Raw genomic sequence first — 25,958 nt, 5'->3', positions numbered from 1 at the left:
AAAGTCCAGATTATTTAACATTGAATAAATGACCCTTTACCCTTTGTCCCAGGTTACTTTTTACTTCCTTGTCACCTTTATTTATGCTGTCCATTTGTTTGGGATTCTCTGAATTCCAGTTACTTTAGTAAGCACTTACTGTGTACCTACTTAGTAGGTACCAGGCCTTGTACAAGGTACTGTGGATAGGAAGCCATTTAAGACTACTTTTTTGGGGTAGAGTTGGAGCAAATTCTGGATTATTTTTTAAGGCCCACCTCAGATAGAACTTCTCCGTGATACCTTCCCTGACTTACCTGGGCATTAGAAGCCTCCAGTTCCCTTCTAGTAATACTGAATACATTGAGTCATTTGGTATTAGTTGTTTGTTTGTTTATTTTAAAGATTTTATTTATTCATGAGAGACACAAAGAAAGAGGCAGAGACATGGGCAAAGGGAGAAGCAGACTTCCTGCAGGGAGCCTAAAGTAAGACTCGATCCCAGGACCCCGAAAACATGACCTGAGCCAAAGGCAGATGCTCAACCACTGAGCCACCCAGGTGCCCTGATATTAGTAATTTAATAATTCTATCTCTTTTATTTGGCTCGGTAAGGGAATATTTGTCGTTTTATTTTCCCATTCCTTAATATGTAATATAGTATAAGGGTTAATGAATAAATATTTGTAGGAGTTAAAATACAGGGGACACTCAAACTGTATTGTTGTAACTGAACCCATGGGGAAACAGCCAAAATTTTCTGATTTGTCATCCTTAATTTAATGATTTTTTTCTTAACATTTTATTGGTTCTCTTTTCTCTTCCCTCCCCTCCCCTCCCCTCCCCTCTCCTCTCCTCTCTCTTCTCTTTTCTTTTCTCTTTCTTTTAAGTAAATGTATCTTGGGGGATGCCTGGGTGGCTCAGTGGTTGAGCGTCTGTCTTCGGCGCAGGGCATGATCCCGGGATCTGATACTGAGTTCCACATGGGGCTCCTTGCGGGGAGCCTGCTTCTCCCTCTGCCTGTGTCTCTGCTTCTCTCTCTCTGTGTTTCATGAGTAAATAAATAAAATCTTTAAAAGATAATTTAAAAAAATAAAGTAAATGTATCTTATTTTTTATATTTTTCAGTTTCCAGATAAAAATAACTTTCTTTTAGGGAACAAAACAGATGAACAAACAAAGAGACAAACCAAAACACAGACTTTTAATGCTAAGTCCTTTATTTCCCCAAGTAAAGCATTCTGCCCAGTTTCCACATTTGAGTTCCATCAAATCTTTAAATAAATCTAGTTCTATTTTAGCTATTTCATGGTATTCAGAGGAAAGGAAAATTTTCTTTAAAAATGGGGATGGAGAGAAGGGAAACAGGAAGAAGCAGGTTAATATGGACATCAAATGCTGACAGACACTATGCCTGTCAGAGGATAAACCAAGAAAATAGTAACACCAAAAGCTATTGAAGATGTGGAGAAACTTGTACATTGATGTTAGGAATTTAAAATGGTGCAGAAAATAATATTGCAGGGTGGTTTTTTGTTGTTGTTGTTGTTTTAGTTTACTTAGGTAATCTGTGCACTCATCGTGGGGCTCAGACTCACAACTCCAACCAGGGTCAAGAATTGCATGCTCTACTGACTGAGCCAGCCAGTGCCCTAAGTATTACAGTTTTTACAAAACTAAGCATGTGCTTTACCATAGGACCCAGCAATTATGCTCTTTGGGCATTTATCCTAGATGGATGAATTACTTTTGCACAAAACCTGTCCAGACAAAAACCTGTGCATGAATGTTGTTAGCATCTTTATTTGTAATAACCAAAAACTAGGAGCAAGGCAAATGTCCTTCAGTGGGTGAATGGTTAAACTGTGTGATATATTTGTAGTATGGAATACAACTTGGCAGTAAAAAGGAACAAATTATTGATAGATGTAATACTCGGATGGATTGCAGAGGAATTACACTGAATGAAAAAAATCAATCTCAAAAAATTATATATTAGAGCTTTTATTTATACAGCACTATTGAAATGATAAAGTTCAAGAGAGAGAGAATAGATTAGTGGTTGTTGGGTTGAAGAGGAGGGGAGGTAGGTGGCTATTGCTGTAAGTGGGTAGTAGGAAGGATCCTTGTGAGGGAACTGGCTGTATTGTGATCCATGATCACAGTAATCTACCCATTATGGTACAATTTCATGGCACTAAACACACATTAATGAGTGTGTGTAGAACTAGGGAAATGTTAGTAGATTGTATTAATGTCAGTTTTCTGTTTGTAATTTAGTACATAATTATGCAAAATATTACCATTGGGGGATATCGGGTGAAGGGATGGGATTTCTCCCTATTATTTCTTACAACTCCTTGTGAATTTACAGTTATCTCAAAATAAAAAGATAAATGTTTTGAAATGCTGATAAAGTTGTCATAATAAAACTATGGAGCAGTTTCACGTAACAAAAATTATGTTAATTCTGTGAAATAACATAAATATTGTCCTAAAACTAATAACCACCAGTCGGTGCAAGTCAGGAGCATAAAAATTGGAAAGTATGATTCATTATTATTTGCAAATGTGTGTGTATGATGGAACACCCAAGAGAGTCTAGTGAAGTGCTTGCTAATTAGCCACCTTAATTTTCTAAATTAATATAGGGTTTCAGTTGCTTTTTTATGTAGAAAGAATAACCATACATGTAATCTAATAAAATATTCCATTTACAGTAATAAAAAGGGTAAAAGCTATGAAAAAAAATTTAAATATTACTGAAAGACATAAAATGCTATGTGAGAAAACAGCTCACTCTTTGATAGAAAGCTCACCATTATGTGTCTCCTTTTTAAAAAAGATTTATTTATTTATTTGTTTGTTTGTTTGTTTATGAAAGCAAGTTTGCATAAGCCGAGGGGAGAGGCAGGCTCCCCTGCTTAACTGCCCCAGTATGCCTTTTTTTTTCTTATATTAGATAAATGTTACGAATCCAATAAAAATCCCAGTAAGATGTTTTAAATTCACAGTAAGTTGACAAAAATAATAAGATTTTTAAACTAAATAAGTTGATTATAAAGCTTAAACATACAAAATTAACATAGGAAAATTCTGCAAAGGAAGACTAATTAGGACTAACAGTAACAGATACTAAAATTACATAGGTAAAGATTCCCAATAGTTTTATGTATTTGCACAAATAGACAAAAAGATTAGTAGAGCAGAGAGATTCCAGAGGTAGTTCCTAGAACAATGCAACATCAGTAAATCATGGTAATATTTTAAATTAGCAAGGAAAAGATCAATTATTCATTGAATTGACTAGTCCCTTTGTAAAAGGAAAAAAGTACTTTAATGGCAAAGTAAATCACAGATGGATCGTGATACATAAGGTGGTAAATAAAAGTACTGAAAGAAAATGTGGCGAGTTTTTTTGTTTTCAATTTCAGAGTGAAGACATCCTATCAGGAGGATATTTGATTTCATAAATATTTTTACATGCATATTTTGCATAACTGTTTTTAAAAAATTGTTACCTATGTGATACAGATGAGTTTTCTTAATATATAAAGTCCTCAAATAAGAAAAACCTCAACAACTGAAAAGATAATAAATTGACAAATATTAAGAAAACAGATGTCGAAGATAGTGTGTAATTAAGCATGTGAAAATCAAAAAAAAAGAAAAAAAGAAAATCAATGCAACTTTACTCCTAATTAAAGAAATAACTCATACCAGTTTCCATTTCAGATTAGAGTGATTAATAACTTGACTTATCTACTATGTGTGGAAATGGGAAGCCCCACTCTCCTGTCTATTGATGGGAATATCAATTGATAGAGTTTTCATGCAGGACAATTTAATATTGTTAAATTTCAAATATTTTCTTTTGTCTCAGCAACTACATGTCTCAGAATTTACTTAGGCAGTTCCATAACCATACAAAGACAAGTATAAGGATGTTTTTTTTCAGTCATTGCTGGGTTAGCTCTTTCCTAATGATATGTTTGTAATGTGTCATTAATGTATTTTTCTTTTTAGCCAAAACTGGACAAGCCAAGACATCCGGAGCCAAACTCAGTAAGTCTTCAGGTATGCTTTTTTATTGGAATTCTAGACATACTAGTTAACTTTAAATTACTTAAAAAGTATTAAGCAGGAATCTTGGATTTCATGTGACAAAATATGTGCTGAGTGTACACGAAATGTTTTAAATTTATAGCCATTTAGAAGTTCGGAGAAAGGAGATTTAGTAAACAATGCTCTTTCTTTGTAGTTACTATCAAAATAAGATAATTAAGTGGGAAACAATTTCTCATGATGTATATCAGAGATAATTCCCCTCTTCTTTATTCAGGTCTCTGTTTACTTTCTTTTATAAAATAGTTCAGATAACACATAGCAAAACTATATTTTCAGTTGTTACAGACTTTAGTGGGGGTTATTTTATGTGTGGTTTTTTTGTTTAAGTAGTTTTCATGTCAAGCGTGGGCCAAGTGTCAGGCTTGAACTCACAACCTCTGAGATCAAGACCTGAGCTGAGATCAAGAGTCAGATGCCTAACCAGCTGAGCCACCCAGGCACCCCTCATGGGTTTCAAAGTAGTGATTTTTTTTCTCTTTCCTCTAGCATTATTTTTTCTACTTCTCATTTATGCTAAATGCTAGTTAGTTTAGGGTCATCTTTTTTTTTTTTTTTTTTTTTAAGATTTTATTTATTTATTCATGAGAGACACACAGAGAGAGAGGCAGAGACAGGCAGAGGGAGAAGCAGGCTCCTTGCAGGGAGCCTGATGCAGGACTCGATCCCAAGTCTCCAGGATCAGGCCCTGGGCTGAAGGCAGCGCTAAACTGCTGAGCCACCCGGTCTGCCCAGGGTCATCTTTTTGAGTGGCTAGAGATCAGTGTATTAAATTACATTCTCTATAATGGTAGAAAGAGAACAGCTTTGCGTTGGTAAATAACCATTGTTAGTGGCAAATCCAGAACTTTTGTATAGTGGTTTCTTCAAAGCAGTAAACCTGAGAGGGTCAGGGAAAGCTAGGAATCTTGTTTTGAGGATGTATTTATTTAGTCAGCAGTATTTAATACTTACTTTTATAGTACATTTATGGGAATTCTGGTGGAGATTTGCTGATAATGGCTGTTAAAGCTGCTTAGCCACCCCTTACCTGTTGGATATTATTTCTATGTATTATTTCCTAAAGTTCTTATACACAGCTAGAAGTAGTAACGTGAATTGACTTGTAATAAGGGATAGTGAAAGAAATGCTTAAGGGCTCTTTGAGGCTCAGTGTGACACAAGCAGTATGAAAATTTAGGATTGACTAAGAAATAGCTGGTTAGGTGATACTCTGTAAGGATTGGTATTAATCTTTTTGAGCAGAGGTTAGGGTCTATCTTTGGATATAAAGGGTGGATTTATAAATATTTCAGTTGATTTTTGTGCATGTCACTAGTTTTGTGTGATAATTTTTCAAAAGCACAATCATGTTCTTACAAGGGTCCTCTTAAATAATTATAGCAATTGCCACCCTTGTTTACAAATGGGCAAATGTGCACAGAAACTTACTCATGCCACAAAACTTCACAATTTAATTTGGAATTCAGTTGCTCTACTGACTTCTGATTCTGGGCTTTTTCCTCATAATGCAGCTTTACTAGTTGTTAATGAATCCTAATTTTCAGAGCTAAACCTTATGTTGCTCTCTGAATAGAAAGGGATTTTGCTCTCTGGTGATCTCAGTGACACTTGGATGGTCACGGTCTTTATACATTATCTTTGAATATAAGTAAGAGTAACAAATGTGTATGTACAAAGAAGAGTCAAAGCAATTTAAATAGTTCTGTTCACATAGAGCCCACTAGGAATCAGTCAAAGCAGGCTTTATGTGGCCTAACCATAATGAAAGTGTTCTTGAAGGCTATCCAATCAACTGGGAGCAAAGGAATCTTGGGCTGGGGAACCCTAATTTTAAAAGCATTATTGGACTGTTCTTATATCCTTGCAGTTAGTAATTTTGCTTCTTGGTTGATTCACTCATTCAGAGATTTAACTAGCCTGAATGCTATTTTTAAGTACCCCACTGGGGAGGTGAATTCTTACTTTACTGATACTTTTTATCCTGAGGAAATTGTCATCATTGCTAGATTTAGAGAATGACCTGTGCCCAAGGATGATAGCATTTTGTTTTGATAAAATGTAGTCTGTCACTCATTCTCTATGAGGTTCCTTGGGGGGGATTGTTGATACTAGCTAAATAAGCCAATTTTGACTACAGCTTTTGTGATTTAGGGAAATCAGCGGGTTCTGTAAAATCTGTGGTAACAGTAGCTGCTAAAGGTAAAGCTTCAGTCAAAACAGGTAAGACTTTGGGAAGGAAAGGATTTATTAAGTTTGTACTTAATACTGCCTTGAAGAATATAATAGCCATAATAATTGAAAACAAGTTTTAAATTCATAAAATTTGTAGTATCTAATAACTACAAGTAAGAAGTAGATATTTCTTTGATTTTTAAAACCTGACACTTAATGGGACTTATATATTTTAGTACATTGGTCTTTGACAGTGTGTGCCATTGCAGATACATTTTGATGGAGGAGACCTTATTGACAGCTGTATAATTACAGACTGCTCTGTTGCTTCCCCCTACAAATACTTACTTTCCTCCATTTTTAGAACTGTCACTCCTTGCTACCTTCCCCAGCTTGTAAATTTTTATTTGTTACTCCAAAAAATGTTTTTTTCCGTGTTAAAACAGTGTTTCCTCCTTAAAGAAAGAAATGTAACATGTTGAAACTAACATCTGTTTATATATAGGCTAATTTTAAAGAGCCGTTGTAGGAATTATAAAATGTTTTTTGAGTAATTATAATATACTTCTGCTATGTGGAGAATAAACCTGTGGCCCGTTAATGGTCATCAACAATAATTGTGTCTCATTTTAAATTTACTTACTTAACTTTATTAATTAATTAATTAATTAATTTATTTATTTATGATAGAGTGTGTGTGCGCATGAGCAGGAGGCAGAGGGAGAAATAGGCTCCCTGCATAGCAGGGAGCCCTATGAGGGGCTTGATCCTCAGGGTCCTGGGATCATGATCTGGGCCAAAGGCATATAACCTGACTGAGCCACCCAGAGGCCCTTTAAATTTACTTTTAATCTTACTGGTAAATAGATATAAGTGGAAATGATAAATATATGGAAAAGAACTGGGGCATCTCCCGGGCGACGGCCCCGCAACAAGATGGCGGACGATAAAGGGAAGGCACAGAGTTAGTGGTAGCAGAATTTCACAAAAAAATCAAAGATGCTTTTGAAGTGTTTGACCATGAGGCGAATAATACAGTGGATGTGAGAGAGATCAGAACAATTATCAGGTCACTAGGGTGCTGCCCAAGCGAAGGAGAGCTGCATGACCTGATCGTAGAGATAGAGGAGGAAGAACCCACTGGATACATTCGATTTGAAAAATTTCTTCCAGTGATGACCAAAGTACTACTAGAAAAAAGGTACAGACCAATTCCAGAAGATATCCTTCTTCGATCATTTGAGGTGTTAGATCCATCCAAACGTGGATTTCTAACTAAGGAAGAATTGATCAAGTATATGACCGAAGAAGGTGAGCCTTTTTCTCAGGAAGAAATGGAAGAAATGTTGTCCGCTGCAATTGACCCAGAATCGAATTCCATTCGTTACAAGGACTACATAGCCATGATGGTGGTAGATGACGGCTAGGTGCCCTGAAGACTTAATTTCTCATTGAAAGGATGACTGTAAAGATGGCCTGTCTTTGTTAATTTTACATCTTATAATTCCTACACATGCTAATTAATACCTGGTGACAACTATTTCAAGATACTTTGTTTTTTTAAAGATGAACACAAATTTATTTGGTATGTCTAGACTTATAGAATGACAAATGACTAATTATTTTAAAGCCAATTCTTTAAAACATTTTAACATAAAAAAAAAGAACTGCTTTTATAATAAAGTTGGACTATATTACTTATATATATTAGTATGAGACACACTAAATGATTGAACAGATCCCTAGAATAATCATTCACTTCTACTTTTAAAAGCAAAATCTAGTGGAAAGAAGTCTCTAGAAGTCAAAAAGGCTGGCATTGTCAAAAACAAAGACACCAGTAAACCGGTGATTGTACCAGGTAAGCTTTAAATGCTTTCGTTAAGCGCTTTCTTTAGATCTTCTTGGTGTACATTTTAAGGTTTATTTGGAAATTGTTGCTTTAAAATCTTCAAAGGGATTGTTTTGTTGATTTTCAAAGCAACTCCTATGTTTTTTTTTTTTTCAAAGCAACTCTTATATTAGCTTTGACTTAATTCAGGTCAGTCTAGGGAGACTTATAGTGACAAAATAAACTAATTTAAGTTCCTGTTTAGAGTCATTAGTTTAATTATATTAGTGTGTTCTTCTAGACTATTAAAGCAGACTATTTCATGCAGAAAACTCTGAAATAAAGACCAGTATGGAAATCAAAGCCACTGAAAATAATGTTAAAGAAACTGTTTCAGGTAGGTCAAAATTTTTTTATTTTGTTTCATCTTTAAAGATAGAAAATTAAATTTTAAGAAAATAAGGTATTTAATTTTGTATCATATATACATATTTTTTAAAATATCAGGCTCATACCTAAGTGAAATTTAAAATATTATGATTCAGATCTTCACTCTGTCTCTTGATTATTCTGAAATTTAGCTCTTAGAAGGAATAAAATGAAGCATTATTTAAAAGCCAGTGTCACTTCTGTAGCTATTTCATTCTTAAATTTCTAGTATTTTGTCAGTTGTGTACATTTTCATGCAGCTACTATTTAATCCATTGTGGGAAAAGTGGGATCTTGATAAATCAAATACATCTGCATGAATTCTTACCTTATTTTGTATCTTAAGAAGCTGCTGTGGAGGCTACAGAAAATGAACCAGTTAACAAGGTCAGTTTTTACATTTTACTTATTTAAAAGCTTAGGAAATTTTTTTTTTTTTTTTTTTTTTTTTTTTTTTTTAAAAGCTTAGGAAATTTTGACACAATATATTTTTATTGTAAACCTACTAAAAATTGTACAGGATTTGGCATGGTGAAAAGTCTGTCATTTGTAACTTTATTTTTTAAGTGTTATTACTTCACCTTAAGGTTTTTTTTTTTTTAATTTTTATTTATTTATGATAGTCACACACATAGAGAGAGAGAGAGAGAGAGAGAGGCAGGCAGAGACACAGGCAGAGGGAGAAGCAGGCTCCATGCACCGGGAGCCCGATGTGGGATTCGATCCAGGGTCTCCAGGATCATGCCCTGAGCCAAAAGGCAGGCGCTAAACCGCTGCGCCACCCAGGGATCCCGGTTTTTTGTTTTTTAAATGGGCTATGGGGGCTGAGGGAAAGTAAGCAGGCTCCAAGGTGGATCTCAGGACCCTGAGATCATCCTGAGCCTAAATCTGGAGTCAGAAGCTTAACCAATCAAGCTATCCAGGCACCCTTGTCATATATGACTTTTTAGATAGGATTTGAGTTGCAGAGTAAGTCATAAATGTTTAAGTGCAGATTATCAATAAATGTACATGTTTTTGAGGTTTACCTTTTACAGAGAAAGAAGTTTAGGCCAAATGGGTTTTGACTAGAAAGACAGGTTGTCAAGTTAGAACCAGTAGAATTTTGTGAAATCTGCTTTACTTTTTTCTTAGAGGCAAATGGGAGATAAGTTAATATTTAGAATACCAGTTGTTCTGTGGGTTTTTAGAATAGGAAGTGGAATTTTAAGTTCAATTTGAAGGGCATGAAGCTCACATTGTTTTCCTGTGGTTTCCTCTGGTCATTATGAATGTATTAGCATCTTGTTAATTTAGATTTTACTGGTTAAGATCTTGAGATCATTCACATGCTAAACAGTTTTTGACTGGTAGATTCATTCTTCAAGAGTAACTAGTATGTCTTAACTATTTTGTTTTAGGAAGAATATTTTAAAGCACAAATAGATTGCCTTAAAGGACTTCAAAAGTAACCATTTATTGGGATCCCTGGGTGGCGCAGCGGTTTGGTGCCTGCCTTTGGCCCAGGGCGCGATCCTGGAGACCCGGGATCAAATCCCACGTTGGGCTCCTGGTGCATGGAGCCTGGTTCTCCCTCTGCCTGTGTCTCTGCCTCTCTCTCTGTGTGACTATCATAAATAAATTAAAAAAAAAAAAAGTAACTATTTATGAACACAATTGACATGCTAGTTAAAAATCATTCTCAACTGATTTATGAGAATTATAACTTCCTTCTCCTCCGCCCCAGCCTTTTTTTCCAAAAGAAAAGTGACAAGTCCAGTTTAGTATACCTTTGGGGATTTTCTCAAAATCCAGTAAAGGAAAAATTGGCATTGATGGAATCATCCTAAAGAATTGATCTGAGAGAAGGCAGAAATGAAAGTATTTACTTTATAATGGGGATTAGGTTGTAGGGAAAGGTTCCTAAGGGAAACTTTAATTTTGCTTGAAAGATTATTTCATTCAGCAAGATAAAAGGATATGCTTTGTTTTGGAGCTTGGGGATGTTAGCATCACACGACACAGAAATGGCAGCCAGTACATGAAGGAGTTGTTGTCAGAGACAAACTGGTGTTTTTAAACTTGTATTTTTGTTTACTTTTATTATTATTTTTACTTTCTCTTAAGATTTTATTTAAGTAATCTCTGTACCCAGTTGTGGGGCTTGAACTCACACCCCAAGATCAAAACTCACATGCTCCCTGACTGAATCAGCCAGGTGCCCCTTAAACTTGTATTTTTAAGCAGTGGTTGAAAAAGAGAACTAAAAACTCTAAGTGACAGATGGTATGACTGAAATTATGCTATGTACTCAGAGAGAGGAAATTTGCATTTTGTTTTGTTTTTGAGGTTCAGACCAGCCTTCTTAATTGGTAAGATTTAGTATTAAATGCAGTTTAAATACTATTATACCATGATCTGCAGCATAAATTTAAATAAGTATAAAGTAAGCAGTTAAAGAAATTTGAATGTCAACTCTTAAATTTGTTTTGAAGGAAACAGAGGAAATGTGTGTGGTACTTATTTCTAATTTGCCTAATAAAGGATATTCTATAGAAGAAGTTTACAACCTAGTAAAACCATTTGGTGGTTTAAAGGATATTTTGATTTTATCATCTCATAAAAAGGTAAGCGTTGATAATAGCTGTTCATATGTCTGAAGCACATTTTGAAATACATTAAGTTCACAAAACTAAAAAGAAAGGGTTTAAAAGAAGCACCTCAAAAAATTAAGCCATTCATGCTAAGGGATTTTTTTAAATATAAAATAGATATCCCGTATTTAGTGTTATCCTAAATGATTTGACATAGTTTTAATCATGGGGAGGATGGCGCACTAAATGTGTCAAAATTTTGCTCAAAATTTTAGTCTAAAGGAAATGTTTTATATCTTTACTATGTTAATGATACAAAGTTTTATAACAACTTATATTTATAGCACTTTTTTACTAATATTCCTGCTGTTTCACCGATTGCACACAAATGGGAAATAACCATTCTCAAACAAAGATGTCATCAGTAGTACTTAGAATAACCTAGGTTATCTATGTGTTTAAAATTTTCAGTAATAAGTACATACTACTTGTCATTTTAAAACAAAATGTATAATTCATAATAAACAACCTGTGAAAGATACAGGGAGTGAGATTTCAGGAAAGTGTAAATAATGGAAATGCCACTCAGGTGGCTTAGTAGTAGTGTTCTTATATTAGGAGTTGGTCACTAGAGAAGAGATCTTTGAGAGTAGGATATATGTGTTTGATGGCAGTCAGAGCCGGTGTGCTTAAGAAAACAGTAGAAGAGAGTGAACACAAGTGAGTTATATGTAGTTTCACATAATATTAAAAGTAAATTATTTGAGTGGTTGTACAACTTTATAAATTACTAAAAACCAATGAATTCTACACCTTTATAGGTGAACTTTATGATATGTAAATTATATTTCATTAAAGCTGTTTCTATTTAGAGACAAGAATAAAAGGAATGAGTTTTTTAATAGAATAATTTTTTTATGTGACAGTACATTGAAATACAGGGAAATTGTGGGAATCTGTAAATGAATAATTCAGATTCATACTTTGTATCATATACCAAAGTATAAGAAGATACATTAAATATAAAATCCAAATTGAGAAAGTGTATTGTATTATCTGCCCAGTTTTGATTAGAGTAGAATTATTAACTATTTGGAGACTTAATAGTTTTTAAGATATTAAGTAGAAAAACACCAGATTCAGTCATATAAAGGTTTGTGAATTAAAATGAACATAAGCAAGATATAAATTAAAAATTTAAATTATATTTGTAAAAGAAAGATTCATTATGCTGTAAAATATTAAAAGTTCAATAAATAAATTGGCAAATGACACAAATAGATAATTCCTTTAAAAAAGAATTACAACTATGAAGAAATATATATGAAAGATATATACCTCAATATCAGACATAGAGAAGAATGTTCAACCTATTTATTTACTCAGGGATGAAAACTAAAACTGAAATGCATGGAACTATAATTTTATAATTAGGAAAACAAAATTAAAAATAACTTGGTAATCATTACACATTTCTTTGGTTCTTTCAATTTTCTTATTTTTCATATTTTACTAATCATTAAATTTAGTTACTTAAATATTTATTAAATGTCTACTGTATGTTAAATACTGCTCTAGGTACTAAGGATATAGGGATGAATAAGATAAATACAATTTTTCCTTAATGTCATTTACTGGAATGTCCCGTCTTGTTTCTCTCTTTAGTATTGCCTAATGAGTTCATTCATTATTTCTTCCTTATGGTTGTAATACTCTGAGTCTGTTGGCCTCACTTCGGAGGAATGCATTTTTTTATCTTAATATTTACTAAGTTACTCAATTTACTTGTCTCTTAAGAATTAAATCTTTTCAAGAAAAAGTAACTTAAACTTAAGACATTTATTTTTCTTGTCTTATAATTTCTATTTTCAAAGGTATTTATGGAAATTAATAGAAAATCTGCAGAATCTATGGTAAAATTTTATACCTGCTTCCCAATATCAATGGATGGAAATCAACTCTCAATAAGTATGGTTCCCGAAAACATGAATATAAAAGATGAGGTAACTAATAGACTTGGTATCATTTTTACTAGAAAATTATAAAATTTTTAAATCGGATTTATTGTGGTCACTTATGCTTTCTAGGTTGTGTCTTCAGGTTACATGTTTTCTCTGAGACGTTGAGGAAGTTTCTTCCTGTCCCTTCACAGTCTCCCATCCCAGTGTTTGAGATTTACTTCCTTATTGAAGGAATCTAACCTCTCATGTATGTCAGAGTGGGAAAAAAGTTGAAAACTGCTGTCTGTAAATAACTCTATTCTTATTTTACTCCTGTTATCTGTCCTTCAAACTAGAACTCCAGATGTTACTTTAATTTTTCTCTAATTTCTCACAACCAATCACTAGGTCTTGTATTTTTAAATCATAAATATTTCTGTAATTCATTCCCTCTGTATCCCGTCCATCATTGCTTCGTTTCTTGAAACTCCAACTAAAGTAGTTCTTTATGTCTCTTGCCTTTAGTTTTGTCTCCCTTAAAACCTTTCTCCATGGGATCCCTGGGTGGCGCAGCGGTTTGGCACCTGCCTTTGGCTCAGGGCGCGATCCTGGAGACCCGGGATCGAATCCCACGTTGGGCTCCCGGTGCATGGAGCCTGCTTCTCCCTCTGCCTGTGTCTCTGCCTCTTTCTCTCTCTCTCTCTCTCTCTCTCTCTCTCTCTCTCTCTGTGACTATCATAAATAAATAAAAATTAAAAAAAAAAAAAAAACCTTTCTCCATGAAGTAATGAGACTGACATAAAATTTAAATCTGTTCAAAGTCAGTCGACTTAGGAACCCTTCATTGTTTCTTTGTGGCATACAAACATTTATTATCAACTGCTAAGAAGTATGAAGCGGAATTATTAGACTCTTCTAGAGGAAGGTGGAAATGCATGTTATTTGAGAAAGCCTTCCATGGAGAATCACTCTGATGTAATTGGTGGAATTGTTTTATGTATGTCATTGTTGAAAAGAAAAAAAACTTAAGAACCAGACTCTCCTAAGATAAAGTTCCTTTCCTATACAGGTAAACCATCCATTAGCTAGCCTTTCCCAGGCTTTGACATTTTTATCTCATGTCACTCTTAGCCTTCTTTATAATCAACAGCACTAAATAACTGTACATTAAATATTCTGTACTGTTGTGTTTTTTTTTTTTTTACTAGCCGACATTTCTGTTCTTCCTCATTCTCTGTTTTGCTCAGTTAACTTTTTGTTTTATAGTTTGAATCCTCTTATTGTCTGCCAAATTAAATCTCTTATTCCCTGTATGTGAATTTGAATGTCTTCCCCTGACACCACTTTATTAAACTTGAATTCGCTTAGGGGAATAGGAAGAATTAATGGGACTTGAAGGGTGCCTGGGTAGCTCAGTCAGTTAAATGTCTGTCTTCAACTCAGGTCATGATCTCAGGGTCCTGGGATCAAGCCCTGTGTTGGGCTCTCTGCTCAGTGGGGAGTCTGCTTCTCCATCACCCTCTACCTCTTCCCCCCTGCTCATGCTCTGTCTCTCTCTCAAATAAATAATGCTTATTCATATAGGTTATTTTATTATAAATCTTGACTAAGCATATGAATGAGGAAGACTTAATCTTCACTTTCCCTCTATTTTGCCTTTGTAGGAAGCTATATTTACAACCTTGATTAAAGAAAATGATCCAGAGGTAAGTTTTGCATTTGATAAGTTAAATGCCTTTGTACACTTGTTTAAATGATGGAAACATTGGTTATTCACCTGTTACAAGTCTACTGATTTTAAAATATTTAGGTAATGATGAGGGCATGTGATTGAATGAGCACTGGGTATTATAGACACCTTATCAATCACTGAACTCTACCTCTGAAACTAATGTTGTAATTAACACTATATGTTAATTAGAATTTAAATTTAAAAAATACTGAGGTGATGAAAGTATCAGATGGATCTCCTCTTGGTAAAAATAAGAAATAAAGGGTCACGGTACTCCTTACTATGAAATATTTTCTAGATACTGGAGCCATATTAAGTAGCTTAAGTACATATTAAATGTTTTGTGTAAATATTATGTTGATAGAAGAAAGATTAAACCTCTTGTTTTTAGTATATTGTTCCATCGATTACTCAAATCTAAAACTAAAATCTCACTGTCTTCACTCACATTTTCTTATTCCTGGGAGAGGATATCATCTGATCTCTGAGAAATTAAATTATTATTAATGTATGTTTTGTAGTTTGATACTTCAGCTGTTTCTCTTTTTCTATGCCGTCTCTTTAAAAAAAAAAAAAAACCTACAGGTGAATATAGATAAAATTTACAATCGATTTGTACATCTTGATAACTTACCAGAAGATGGACTTCAGTGTGTGCTTTGTGTTGGACTTCAGTTTGGAAAAGTGGATCACCATGTATTCATGAGTAATAAAAACAAGGTAATGGGTCCTTCCTATTTTAGCTGTGTTCTGTAGAGAATATATGACTGAGGGTTTGTAACTTTTAATCCATCTTGAAAACTGAAGCACCCATCAACATCATTCCTTAACTATGATAGATTGGCATATTTTCTCCTGGGCTGTAATAAGGAAGAGATTATGACTTTCTCCTCAGAACTCCTAGTATTTTGTTTTTGTTTTAAGATGTATTTATTTTTAGAGAGAGAGTAAGCAAGAGCAGTGAGAGGAGCAGAGGGAGAGGGAGAATCTCAAGCAGACTCCCTGCCAAGTGGGAATCCTGACATAAAGCTTGATCCCATGACCCTGAGATCATGATCTGAGCCAAAATCAAGTCAGACACTCAACCAGCTGAGCCACACAGGCACCCTAAAAGTCCTAGTTTTAACAGGAAATTAAACTTGCATGGAGAGAGACTCTAGCTCATCTAGCCTTAACTACCTTTGTGACTTTGGCTGAGTTGGCTTATACTTTTAGTTAGTTCTTACTTGTAAAATGAAAAAAGGTGTTATCAGGTATTTTTCTGAAGTCCCTTCCAGCCATAAAGCACATAGAGAGTTAGGTTTTTTTGTTTAGTTATGCAGAAGTATAAAATGATGATCCCTCACTTCATGGTTTGGCGGCTTCCTTCCTTAAAAGAAATTGTTAACTTCTTTACATTTGCCCTTTGTTTGTTTGTTTGTTTGTTTATTTATTTATTTATTTATGATTTTATTATTTTATTGATTATTCGTAAGAGACACACACACAGAGAGGCAGAGACACAGGTAGAGGGAGAAGCAGGCTCCGTGCCGGGAGCCTGATGTGGGACTTGATCCTGGGACTCACGCCCTGGGCCAGAGGCAGGCTCTCAACCTCTGAGCCACCCAGGCATCCCTGTGTTTAATATTTAATTCAGATACTTACCTATTAAAAATCAATTTTGAGCAAACATATTACTTAGAAAGGTAGCATTTCATATCAAAGTTAATAGTGTTTGCTTCAGAAAAAGTACCGAATTCACTAAAGTAGATAGTAATTTCTTTTACATGCTTGTAACTGATTCTTAGAACATGTTTGAGCATGTTTGATACACACACACAGAAATAGTGTGACATAGGAGGGAAGGGAGATGACAGGTGGCCTAAGGAATTTTGAACTTTTATTTAGATATATTTAATCCTCTAATAGGTATTTTTTAAGTTTATTAAAAATATCTATCATACTTTTCCATTTTGCCTAGACTTTGCAGCATTTTGAGGATTATTTTCTCTTGCTTCCTTTGAAATTAAGATTAACCTTACCTTTGTAATCACATTTGAGGTCTGGAAGAAAAATCTATCTCTTCTTTAGAAAAATTTAAAATGTTTTTATTGTGCTAAAATATATGTAGCTAAACTTGCTGTTTTAACCATGTTTAAGTATCCATTTAGTGGCATTAAGTATATTCATGTTGTAATACAACCATCACTTGTCCATCTCCAGAACTTTATCTTTCCATTAAACAGTAATTCCTCAGGCAGCCTGGGTGGCTCAGCAGTTTAGTGCCGCCTTCAGCCCAAGGCGTGATCCTGGAGAATCCGGGATTGAGTCCCATGTCGGGCTCCCTGCATGGAGCCTGCTTCTCCCTCTGCCAGTGTCTCTGTCTCTCTCTCTCTCTGTGTCTCTCATGAATAAATAAATAAAAATTTTAAAAACTATATAAAAAAAGTAAACAGTAATTCCTCTGTGTCTCCTTCCTAGCCCTTGACAACCACCTTTCACTACTCTGTCTCATATGAATGGAATCATATAATATTTGATCTTTTGTGATTTGGCTTACTGCACTTAGCTTAATGTCTTCCAGCGTGTATTGGGACATATATTAGAATTAACTTCCTTTTTAAAGCTGAATAATAATCCATTGTTGGCATATACCAGATTTTGTTTACTCATCCACTGATAGATACTTAGGTTGCTTCTACCATGCTGGTATGAACATGGGTGTACAAATGTCTGTTTATTTCCTGTTTACAGTTCTTTGGGGTATATAACACAAAGTGAAATTCCTGGAGCATATGGTAATTCTACTTCAGTTTTTTAAGGAACTACTTAATATTTAATTTTTGGGGGGCAGCCCAGGTGGCTCAGCGGTTTAGTGCCTGCCGTCTTCAGCCCAAGGTGTGATCCTGGAGACCCGGGATCGAGTCCCACATCAGGCTCCTTGCACGGAGCCTGCTTCTCTCTCTGCCTGTGTCTATTCCTCTCTCTCTCTCTCTCTTTCTGTCTTTCATGAATAAATAAAATCTTTTTAAAAATTTAATATTCTTTAAAAAATTAATATTTAATTTTTCTTTATCTTCTCCAAAGGCAATTCTTCAGTTAGATAGTCCTGAATCTGCTCAGTCAATGTATAGCTTTCTGAAACAAAATCCCCAGAACATAGGCGACCATGTATTGATGTGCACATTATCTCCAAAAATGGACTCATCAGAGGTAAGATTATTTTCTATCAACTTTTGTGCCTTTAGAAAAATGAAGAAAGTGTAAAGGTCATCCTTCCAAAACTAGATGATGTACTCTGAAGGAAATTTCAGGAATCATTCTTGGAGAGTAGCCAAACTAGTACTGAGTTTAGATATTCTTTCTTTTTAAAGATTTGTGTTGCAATCATGACTCCAATTTTCATGGTTTATGGAGCAATGTAAATTTGTCTAAATTACAATAAATTGAGTAGTTTTGAAAAATGTAGCATATTCATTCTGATACTTGTTATTGACATATGTGTAGAATGATTTCTATATACCTAACATCATAATTCTCTCAAGAGTACAGAATTTACTTCGAGTCCAATTTTGCCTACTCTTGATAGAAGTTTATTTATTCCTTTCTTTAATTTATTATAAACTCTTGTGTAAGACATAAGAGTTTACAGATTATTGACTTACATAGTTATATATGCATGAAAACTAATCCACCTTTGAAAGAATTAGATTCAAACTCAGATGTTTTCTTTTTCTAATAGTTTCTTTGTATCTCCATAACAGGAGGTAAATAATGGGGCCTATATTTGGTGTCTGCTGTTTTCTGTTAATTAATATGCCAAAAATCTTGTGCTAGCTCAAGAAAAAGAAGATTCCATTATCCAAAACCAAATTAAATAGAGTATCTTATAAGTAAAGGCATTGTGATATGTATTGATTTTTTTTTTTAAAGATTTATTTATTTATTTTAGAGAATGGAGTAGGGTGTGGGTGGGAGGGACTGAGAGAGGAGAAGAGAGAAAATCCTCAGATTCCCCATTATCCGTCTCATGACCCTGCGATCATGACCAGAGGTGAAATCAAAGAGGGCAGCCCTGGAGGTGCAGCGGTTTAGCACCGCCTGCAGCCTATGGCGTGACCCTGAAGACCTGGGATCGAGTCCCATGTCGAGTCCCACGTCGGGCTTCCTGCATGGAGCCTGCTTCTCCCTCTGCCTGTGTCTCTGCCCAGCCCCCCCGCCTCTGAATAAATAAATCTCAAAAAAAAAAAAAAAAAAGAGTCAAATACCTAACTGACTCAGCCCCCCAGGTACTCAATGAATAGGTACTCATTTCAGCACAAATTTGAGTGGCTTGTTTAACCTGATAATTTCAGAAAAAAATTTGAATGTTTTTAGCACTTTTTTTTCTCAACAGAACATTGTATTCTTAAAAATTTGTGTTTTTGATATTTTGAAGTTATTACTTTGTTCAGAATTATTGTAAACACTGACAATACAGGATTTTTCTCCTAAAAGTGTAGTCCTAGATTTTTGGACTTAAAGGAAATGAAACAAATGAAAATCTAGAAAACATCTGCCTGAATGATACTTTACTTCCCAAGTTTTAACTCAGAACCTTATTCTTATGGCTTATTAAATTGAAAAACACATTGTTTTACTGTAGACTTAGCCTCATACCTAATAAGATAACCTCATAATCTTGAGAATGTCATATAGTGTCTATTACATTCATTCAACAAATGATAAATTGTTGGTTGAAACAGGTAAACCAATTTCAAGGTATTATAATGGTCTGTCTATATGAGAAGTAATTAAAGACTAAGCTAGACTAGGAAATGGAAATAAATTCTGTCCCCAAATTTCTTTTATTTTATTTTATTTTATTTTATTTTATTTTATTTTATTTTATTTTATTTTATTATTTTATTTTATTTTATTTTATTTTTTAATTTTTTATTTATTCATGATAATCACAGAGAGAGAGACAGAGGCAGAGACACAGGCAGAGGGAGAAGCAGGCTCCATGCACCAGGAGCCCGACGTGGGATTCGATCCCGGGTCTCCAGGATCGCGCCCTGGGCCAAAGGCAGGCGCCAAACCGCTGTGCCACCCAGGGATCCCTGTCCCCAAATTTCTTAAATTACAGTTTTTAATTTACTACCTTTATAATGAGCTAATTAACACCCTCTATTAGTCTTTGACACCCCCCCTTCATTTTTTACTTATGTAGGTGTACATTGCAACTTTTAGTTATATAACTATAATTACTCTTCATATGAAGCATGAAGGCTTAATTTTCAGTACTGAAAATCAATATGTTTTTGTTTTTTAAAGATTTTATTTATTTATTAATGAGAGACACAGAGAGACAGAGAGAGACACAGGCAGAGGGAAGAGAAGCAAGCTCCCTACAAGGAGCCCCATGTGGGACTCAATCCCAGGAAATCTGGGATCAGGCCCTGAGCCAAAGGCAGACACTCAACTGCTGAGCCACCCAGGCATCCCAATATCTGTATTTTTATATCTTGATTAAGAAGATACTACAGAATTCAGTAGTTTGAGAGTGGGTCTGTAAAGAAGGAAATAGAATATCTGTCCATAACTTGTGCATTTGGAGGTCACTTTCTTACATTCCCATTCAGTTTTCAAAATGATGCTGTTTTTGTTTTCCTCAGTGTTTGGATTATGGCTTTCCTCTACATTTGTGGTGGTGCAGATTTGGGAGGTGGTTGTTGAGAGAAAAAGGAAAGGCTGTTTTCATGTTAATCAGGTTGTTAATTACTATTTGTTAATAGAATCTACTCTCTTGTTAAAGTTCCCTGTTCTAGGGGGATCCCTGGGTGGCCTAGCGGTTTAGCACCACCTTTGGCCCAGGGTGTGATCCTGGAGACTCGGGATTGGAGTCCGCGTCGGGCTCCCTGCGTGGAGCCTGCTTCTCCCTCTGCCTGTGTCTCTGCATCTCTCTCTCTCTGTGTCTCTCACGCATAGATCAGTAAAATCTTTAAAAAAACAAAACAAAAAAAACTCCCTGTTCTAAATTTATGGCCATTTGAAGATTTTATTTATTTATTTATGAGAGAGACACAGAGAGGCAGAGACATAGGAAGAGGGAGGGGAAGCAGGCTCCGTGCAGAGAGCCTACTGCAGGATTCGATCCTCAGACCCGGGATCACACCTGAGCCAAAGGCACACGCTCAATCGCTGAGCCACCCAGGCGTCCCTGCTCTTACATATTTCATTGATAATTTATCTTGATGGAGAATTCTGTGCTCAGATTGTTTTTCCTTTCATTGTTTTTAACCTGTATTTTTTTTTTAAGATTTTATTTTTAAGTAATCTCTATACCCATCATGGGGCTCAAACTGACAACCCCGAGATTAAGAGTTGCATGCTCTGCCTACTGAGTCACCTAGGCACCCCTTAACCTATATTGTTAAGGAGGAGGCTGATTTTAATCATACCATTATGTATTCTATTTTTTTTTCCTTTGGAAGCTTTTAGCATTTATTCATTGGTTCATTAAACAAATAGCTGTCTAATTCCTCTTCTATGCTAACATTGTCTTAGACATTGGACTGCATTGATAAACAGAAGAGTTGCTGTCCCAGTCCTCGAGGAGCTTATATTTTAGTGGTGAAGACAGACTATAAAAGATTATACATACACACACACACATGCAATGTCAGGTGGTAAAAAAATGTTATGAAGTGTTACGGAGACTAATCAAGATAAAAGGGTAGATAGAGAGTAATGGATGGGAGGAAATTTATATTTTAGAGTGGCAGGGATAGCGCCTCTGAGGAATAGTTATTTGAGACCTGAGTGAAGTAGGAGAGCAGGCACTACCATAACAAGGAGAGGAGGTTTTTAAACAGAAGAACAAGTGCTAAGCCCTTCCAAGTCCTTAAGGACATGGATTTGATGATTTAGGAACTCTAAGGAGGATCAGTGTGGCTAGCCCAGTGAGCAAGGTTTGCCTTGGTTTGGGACTTACTTCATATATCCTGCTTTAAGAGCACTCAGTGGATTCATAAAGATGAGTGTGTTCCTTTACCTTCTTCTTCCTCTTATTATTTCTTTGATTATTTCTTCTCTGTAAATTTTAATGTTCTTTCAGGAGGTAACATCTATACTGGTTTTGTGGAGTATTTCAGTTGTCTGAACTATCTTCAGTCCATTTTGTATGCTTATCTTGCTCTCTGTTGTGCATTTATTTTTCTCTTTCATTATCAATAAAGAGCCAAGTTGGCCAATACAGGTATCTGGTATAGATTTTCTCTGCTGTCACACTCACACAAGTCCCCATAAAGGTTTTCCCATGAATGGGAAGACTGCTTTTAAATACTATGGATGGGGCTTATCAACTGCCATCTTTAATTTTGGTTGTGTATCATTACAGTGTAGACTGAATACCCAACAAAATGCCCCAGTAAAGAAAGCCTTTACTCTGGGACTCCTATAACCACACCAGAAACCCTTTCTAGGCACATTATTCAATTTCTTTTTTTTTCTTTTAAAGATTTTATTTATTCATTCATGAGAGACACACAGAGAGAGGCAGACACATAAGCAGAGGGAGAAGTAGGCGCCCGTGAGGAGGCCCCAGGATCACACCCTGAGCCAAAGGCAGACACTCAACTGCTGAGCCACCCAGGCATCCCTCAATTTCTTTCAAGTATAGTTTTCAGATTTTAATATATCTAGAGAAAGATACTTCTGAACTCAGAGCACACGTGATTCCCAGAGAAAAAGTCTACAGCTAGTGTGTGTGTGTGTGTGTGTGTGTATGTGTGTGTATGTATGTATGTGTGTGTGTATATATATATATATAATATATATATAAAATGCTTGGACCAATGCTTGGTACATAGGCATTAAATTTTAATTTCTCCCTCTATTTTGGGCCCTAGGACATTGAATTTTTGGTGGTTCAATATATTTTTTAGAGGATTATTGTTAGAGGTGTCTGGGTGGCTCATTCAGTTAAGCATCTGACTCGTGATCTCAGGTCAGGTCTTGATCTCAGGGTTGTGAGTTTGAGCTCCTGGTAGCCCATCATGGAGCCTTTAAAAAAAAAAAAAAAGATTGTTAAATTTTGTTCAGCACTTCTAGGTGTTTGGAGTAGAAAGCTTTTTAAGTCACCTCATCTCCCTTTTTAAATAACAATTGCACGATGAAGCTGTTGATATTTCAGGTTGACTTTTTATTCTTGGGGGAAAAAAACAGTATTACCAAGGTTTTAAAGTTAAAAAAAATTTTTTTTTAAGTTTTTATCTATTTATTTTAGAGACAGAATGGGAGGAGGGCCAGAGGGAGAGGGGGAGAGAATCTCAAGCAGATCCCTCACTGAGCACAGAGCCTTACTTAGGGCTTTATCTCAGGACCTCTGAGATCATGACCTGAGCCGAAACCAAGAGCCAGATGTTCAACAACTGTACTACCCAGGCGTCCAAAAAAGTTTCTTTCTTATATCAACATTAAGGTGACGTTTTTCTCATTAATTGCTCTGTATCAGCCTCTATCACCTTACTTAGGGCTCTTTATCTAATGAGTAAATAATTCTAGAACCTGATAGTTACGTGGATACTGAAAACTGTTTGATATATTTTTAAGACGTTGTCTTGTTTTTTTAGCTTAGATTTTAAGAACTAAGAACACTGCATTGAATAGTTAAATATTTAAATTCCAGTAGAATAGCCTCTAATGAAATGTGGAATTGTGTTACAGGCTCAAGCTGACAAAGACCCAGAACTAGGAAAAGAAAGGTATGTTGCTTAAGTTTGCTAACATTTTTGCATAGCATTTAATTATTGAACTTTGTTTCTGTATTTTATGGTAATTGCTTACTTGTAGCAAAAATGTTTGTATCTTTCATGTCCATTTTGTGTGTGTGTGTGTGTGTGTGTGTGTGTATGAACATTAGGGTAGGGGGTGTGTGTGTGTGGTGTTTTTTTGACTATTGACCTAGCGTTGTTTTGTTTTTTAGTCTCTTTCAGGTATTTACTGATTATTTTTTATTTACTGATTTTTTAAGAAAAACTGAATTCGTAAACAGTTTGAATTAAATCATAAATATGACTTCTTTATGAAATGTTTTCGTAGACTCTTGAACAACTCGACTCTTAACAGTATTATGTTGTTAGATTTTTCTATTCCAAAATAGCTAAACATAGTAGTAAAATTTTAATTATTTTGTATGATCTTTTAAAATTTCACTGACTTCAAACCAAAAAGATAATCAGTATGTATCTTGATACTTTTTGAAAACAGCTAGAATGGGGGAACAGAATATTTATAAAGCAAAATAAAGTATGAAAGCTTGGACAAAAGATGAAAGCTGTTCTTCGGTGTATACACAAACTAATGACTAACATTCTTGTCCTGACCACATGTAGTACACCCACTTTTTAGTAACTTTCTCATTCTGATGAATACCACCTTTATCACCACCTTTGCGCACCAGTTAATAACCTTTTTACTACTCTTCATTGGAAATAACTGATTTAGAATTCTTTCCCCTTTTTAATACTTGTTCTTGTTTAGAGTCAATGTAGTAAGAGCTTATAAGTTTGAAAGAGCATTTTGAAATTGTTTAAGTATGGAATGTTTGTTTTATTTGTTGTACTGATTCTAAGATACCTGAAAAGCAGGATGTCTTACGGATTTTTCTTAGTAATTCTTAAATGAGGCTTTTAAGTGATAAAGATGATTAAGAGTGCTTTAAAATATGGTGGTAACTTTAAGCAATTAGGTTTGCTGTATATGCCAGCACGGAGTTTTTTTTTTTTTAAGTCATACATCCTTATACCAATTATGTTCACATGTCTAAGAAGTAATACTAACAGTACTGTTTGATGTAAGAGCCCACAAAGGGCAATAAGTGATAATAGATAGACCTATGTCTGAAACCTAGACATAGTTTCAGATCTGCAAGAGCAGCTATTGTCTGTGTTCTGGTCACTTTTTTCCTCTTTACCTTGACTTACCAAAGATTCTTAATGAGTTTACACAGTCGTCTATTATGGTAATCTTATAAAATTAATTTAAAAAATTCTAGTACTAATAATTTCTATTTTGCAGTCAGTTTTTTCTGACTTACATGACATTAGATAAAAAGATGTGGATGGTGCCTGAATAGTTCACATTTCTTTATTGAAGTATACTGATCCTGGGAAAATACTGGTGCTTGTGTTGTTTTTGTTTTCGAAGCGCTTGCCAGGTGCAAATTCATCATGAATATGATCTTTCTGTTTATAATTAGTGTAAAGTACTTAAATGTGTTTCCTATTTAAAAGAAACCTCCTAAAAAATAATAAAATAAAAAATAAAAGAAACCTCCTAAAAATTTAAAAAAAATAAAAGAAACCTCCTATGGATATATTAATAATATTCTACATTTTGTCTGTTCTCATCCCCTCCCATGTAAATCTTATTTACTTATCATGTGATTAAGGCTCTGAATAAGGATGCAAGATGCAGTTTTCTCATTCCTTCCCATGTAAACCTTATTTACTTTATTATGTGATTAAGGTTCCAAATAAGGATGCAAGCCCAGTGGCCCTCTTAAATAAATACTAATCTTCAGTATTGTTAAATTGCAGTCTAAAGTTTCTCAGAAAGTATAGGGTATGGTATTAACCTTTGTTCTTATACCCAGCTTTTTTTGAGTTTTGAAAGCCTGGTATTATTGGAGGATGAAAGTGGGTCATGGGTTTGGAAATTGGATACCTATATCCCAAGTGCCTTCCCTCTTTCTTTTTTGTGCCTTTCCCAAAATACGACTGTGTTTTCCTTTATTTCTAAAAGACTGTTGTTGGTTTTTTTTGGTTTTTTTGTTTGTTTGTTTGTTTGTTTGTTTGTTTGTTTATTCATGAGAGGCAGAGGCAGAGGCAGAGGGAGAAGCAGGCTCCAAGCAGGGAGCTGATGTGGTTCAGGATCACGCCCTGGGTCGAAGGCAGATGCTAAACCGCTGAGCCACCCAGGGATCCCCAAGACTGTGGTTTTTTTTTTTTTTACTCTGGTGTTTAATAATTTCATTTATTTGACATCTCAAACTGACTTTCCAGGCTAACCTGATGACTGCAGAAAGCTTTTTCCCATATTAGAAAACTAGATACTAACTTTCGGTAAATGAATTTTGTGAAGAAAGCACTTTAATTTTAAAAGACAAACTCACAAAAAAAAAAAAAAAGACAAACTCACACAAACGTCAC

General features: G+C 34.9%; 2 protein-coding genes across 9 annotated transcripts in view; both read left to right on the top strand.

Annotated features, from left to right (window-relative positions):
• Window positions 1-25,958, top strand: part of ZNF638 (zinc finger protein 638) — a 137,126-nt gene that overhangs the window by 98,502 nt on the left and 12,666 nt on the right. For 6 of the 8 annotated variants that reach the window (XM_025453498.3, XM_035700603.2, XM_035700602.2 and 3 more), the window contains 11 exons: window positions 4,006-4,056; window positions 6,259-6,327; window positions 8,054-8,140; window positions 8,439-8,507; window positions 8,886-8,926; window positions 11,014-11,145; window positions 12,987-13,115; window positions 14,717-14,758; window positions 15,370-15,504; window positions 17,851-17,976; window positions 23,473-23,510. In XM_025453498.3, coding sequence (XP_025309283.2) covers window positions 4,006-4,056; window positions 6,259-6,327; window positions 8,054-8,140; window positions 8,439-8,507; window positions 8,886-8,926; window positions 11,014-11,145; window positions 12,987-13,115; window positions 14,717-14,758; window positions 15,370-15,504; window positions 17,851-17,976; window positions 23,473-23,510 — 919 coding nt within the window. The remainder of the gene's footprint in view (window positions 1-4,005; window positions 4,057-6,258; window positions 6,328-8,053; window positions 8,141-8,438; window positions 8,508-8,885; window positions 8,927-11,013; window positions 11,146-12,986; window positions 13,116-14,716; window positions 14,759-15,369; window positions 15,505-17,850; window positions 17,977-23,472; window positions 23,511-25,958) is intronic. The other 2 variants (XM_035700601.2, XM_035700600.2) reach the window with 2 other exon arrangements.
• Window positions 6,852-7,946, top strand: LOC112664192 (dynein regulatory complex protein 8-like). The gene is made up of 2 exons (XM_035700963.2): window positions 6,852-6,871; window positions 7,232-7,946. Exons 1-2 carry the CDS (start codon window positions 6,852-6,854, stop codon window positions 7,704-7,706), a joined length of 495 nt encoding a protein of 164 aa, XP_035556856.1. The 3' UTR covers window positions 7,707-7,946.

The sequence above is a fragment of the Canis lupus genome, chromosome 17, assembly GCF_003254725.2.
Source record: "Canis lupus dingo isolate Sandy chromosome 17, ASM325472v2, whole genome shotgun sequence".
NCBI classification, from domain to species: Eukaryota; Metazoa; Chordata; class Mammalia; order Carnivora; family Canidae; genus Canis; species Canis lupus.
The sequence above is the reverse complement of the archived record's forward strand: the minus strand, read 5'-3'. Positions and strand labels throughout refer to the sequence as shown.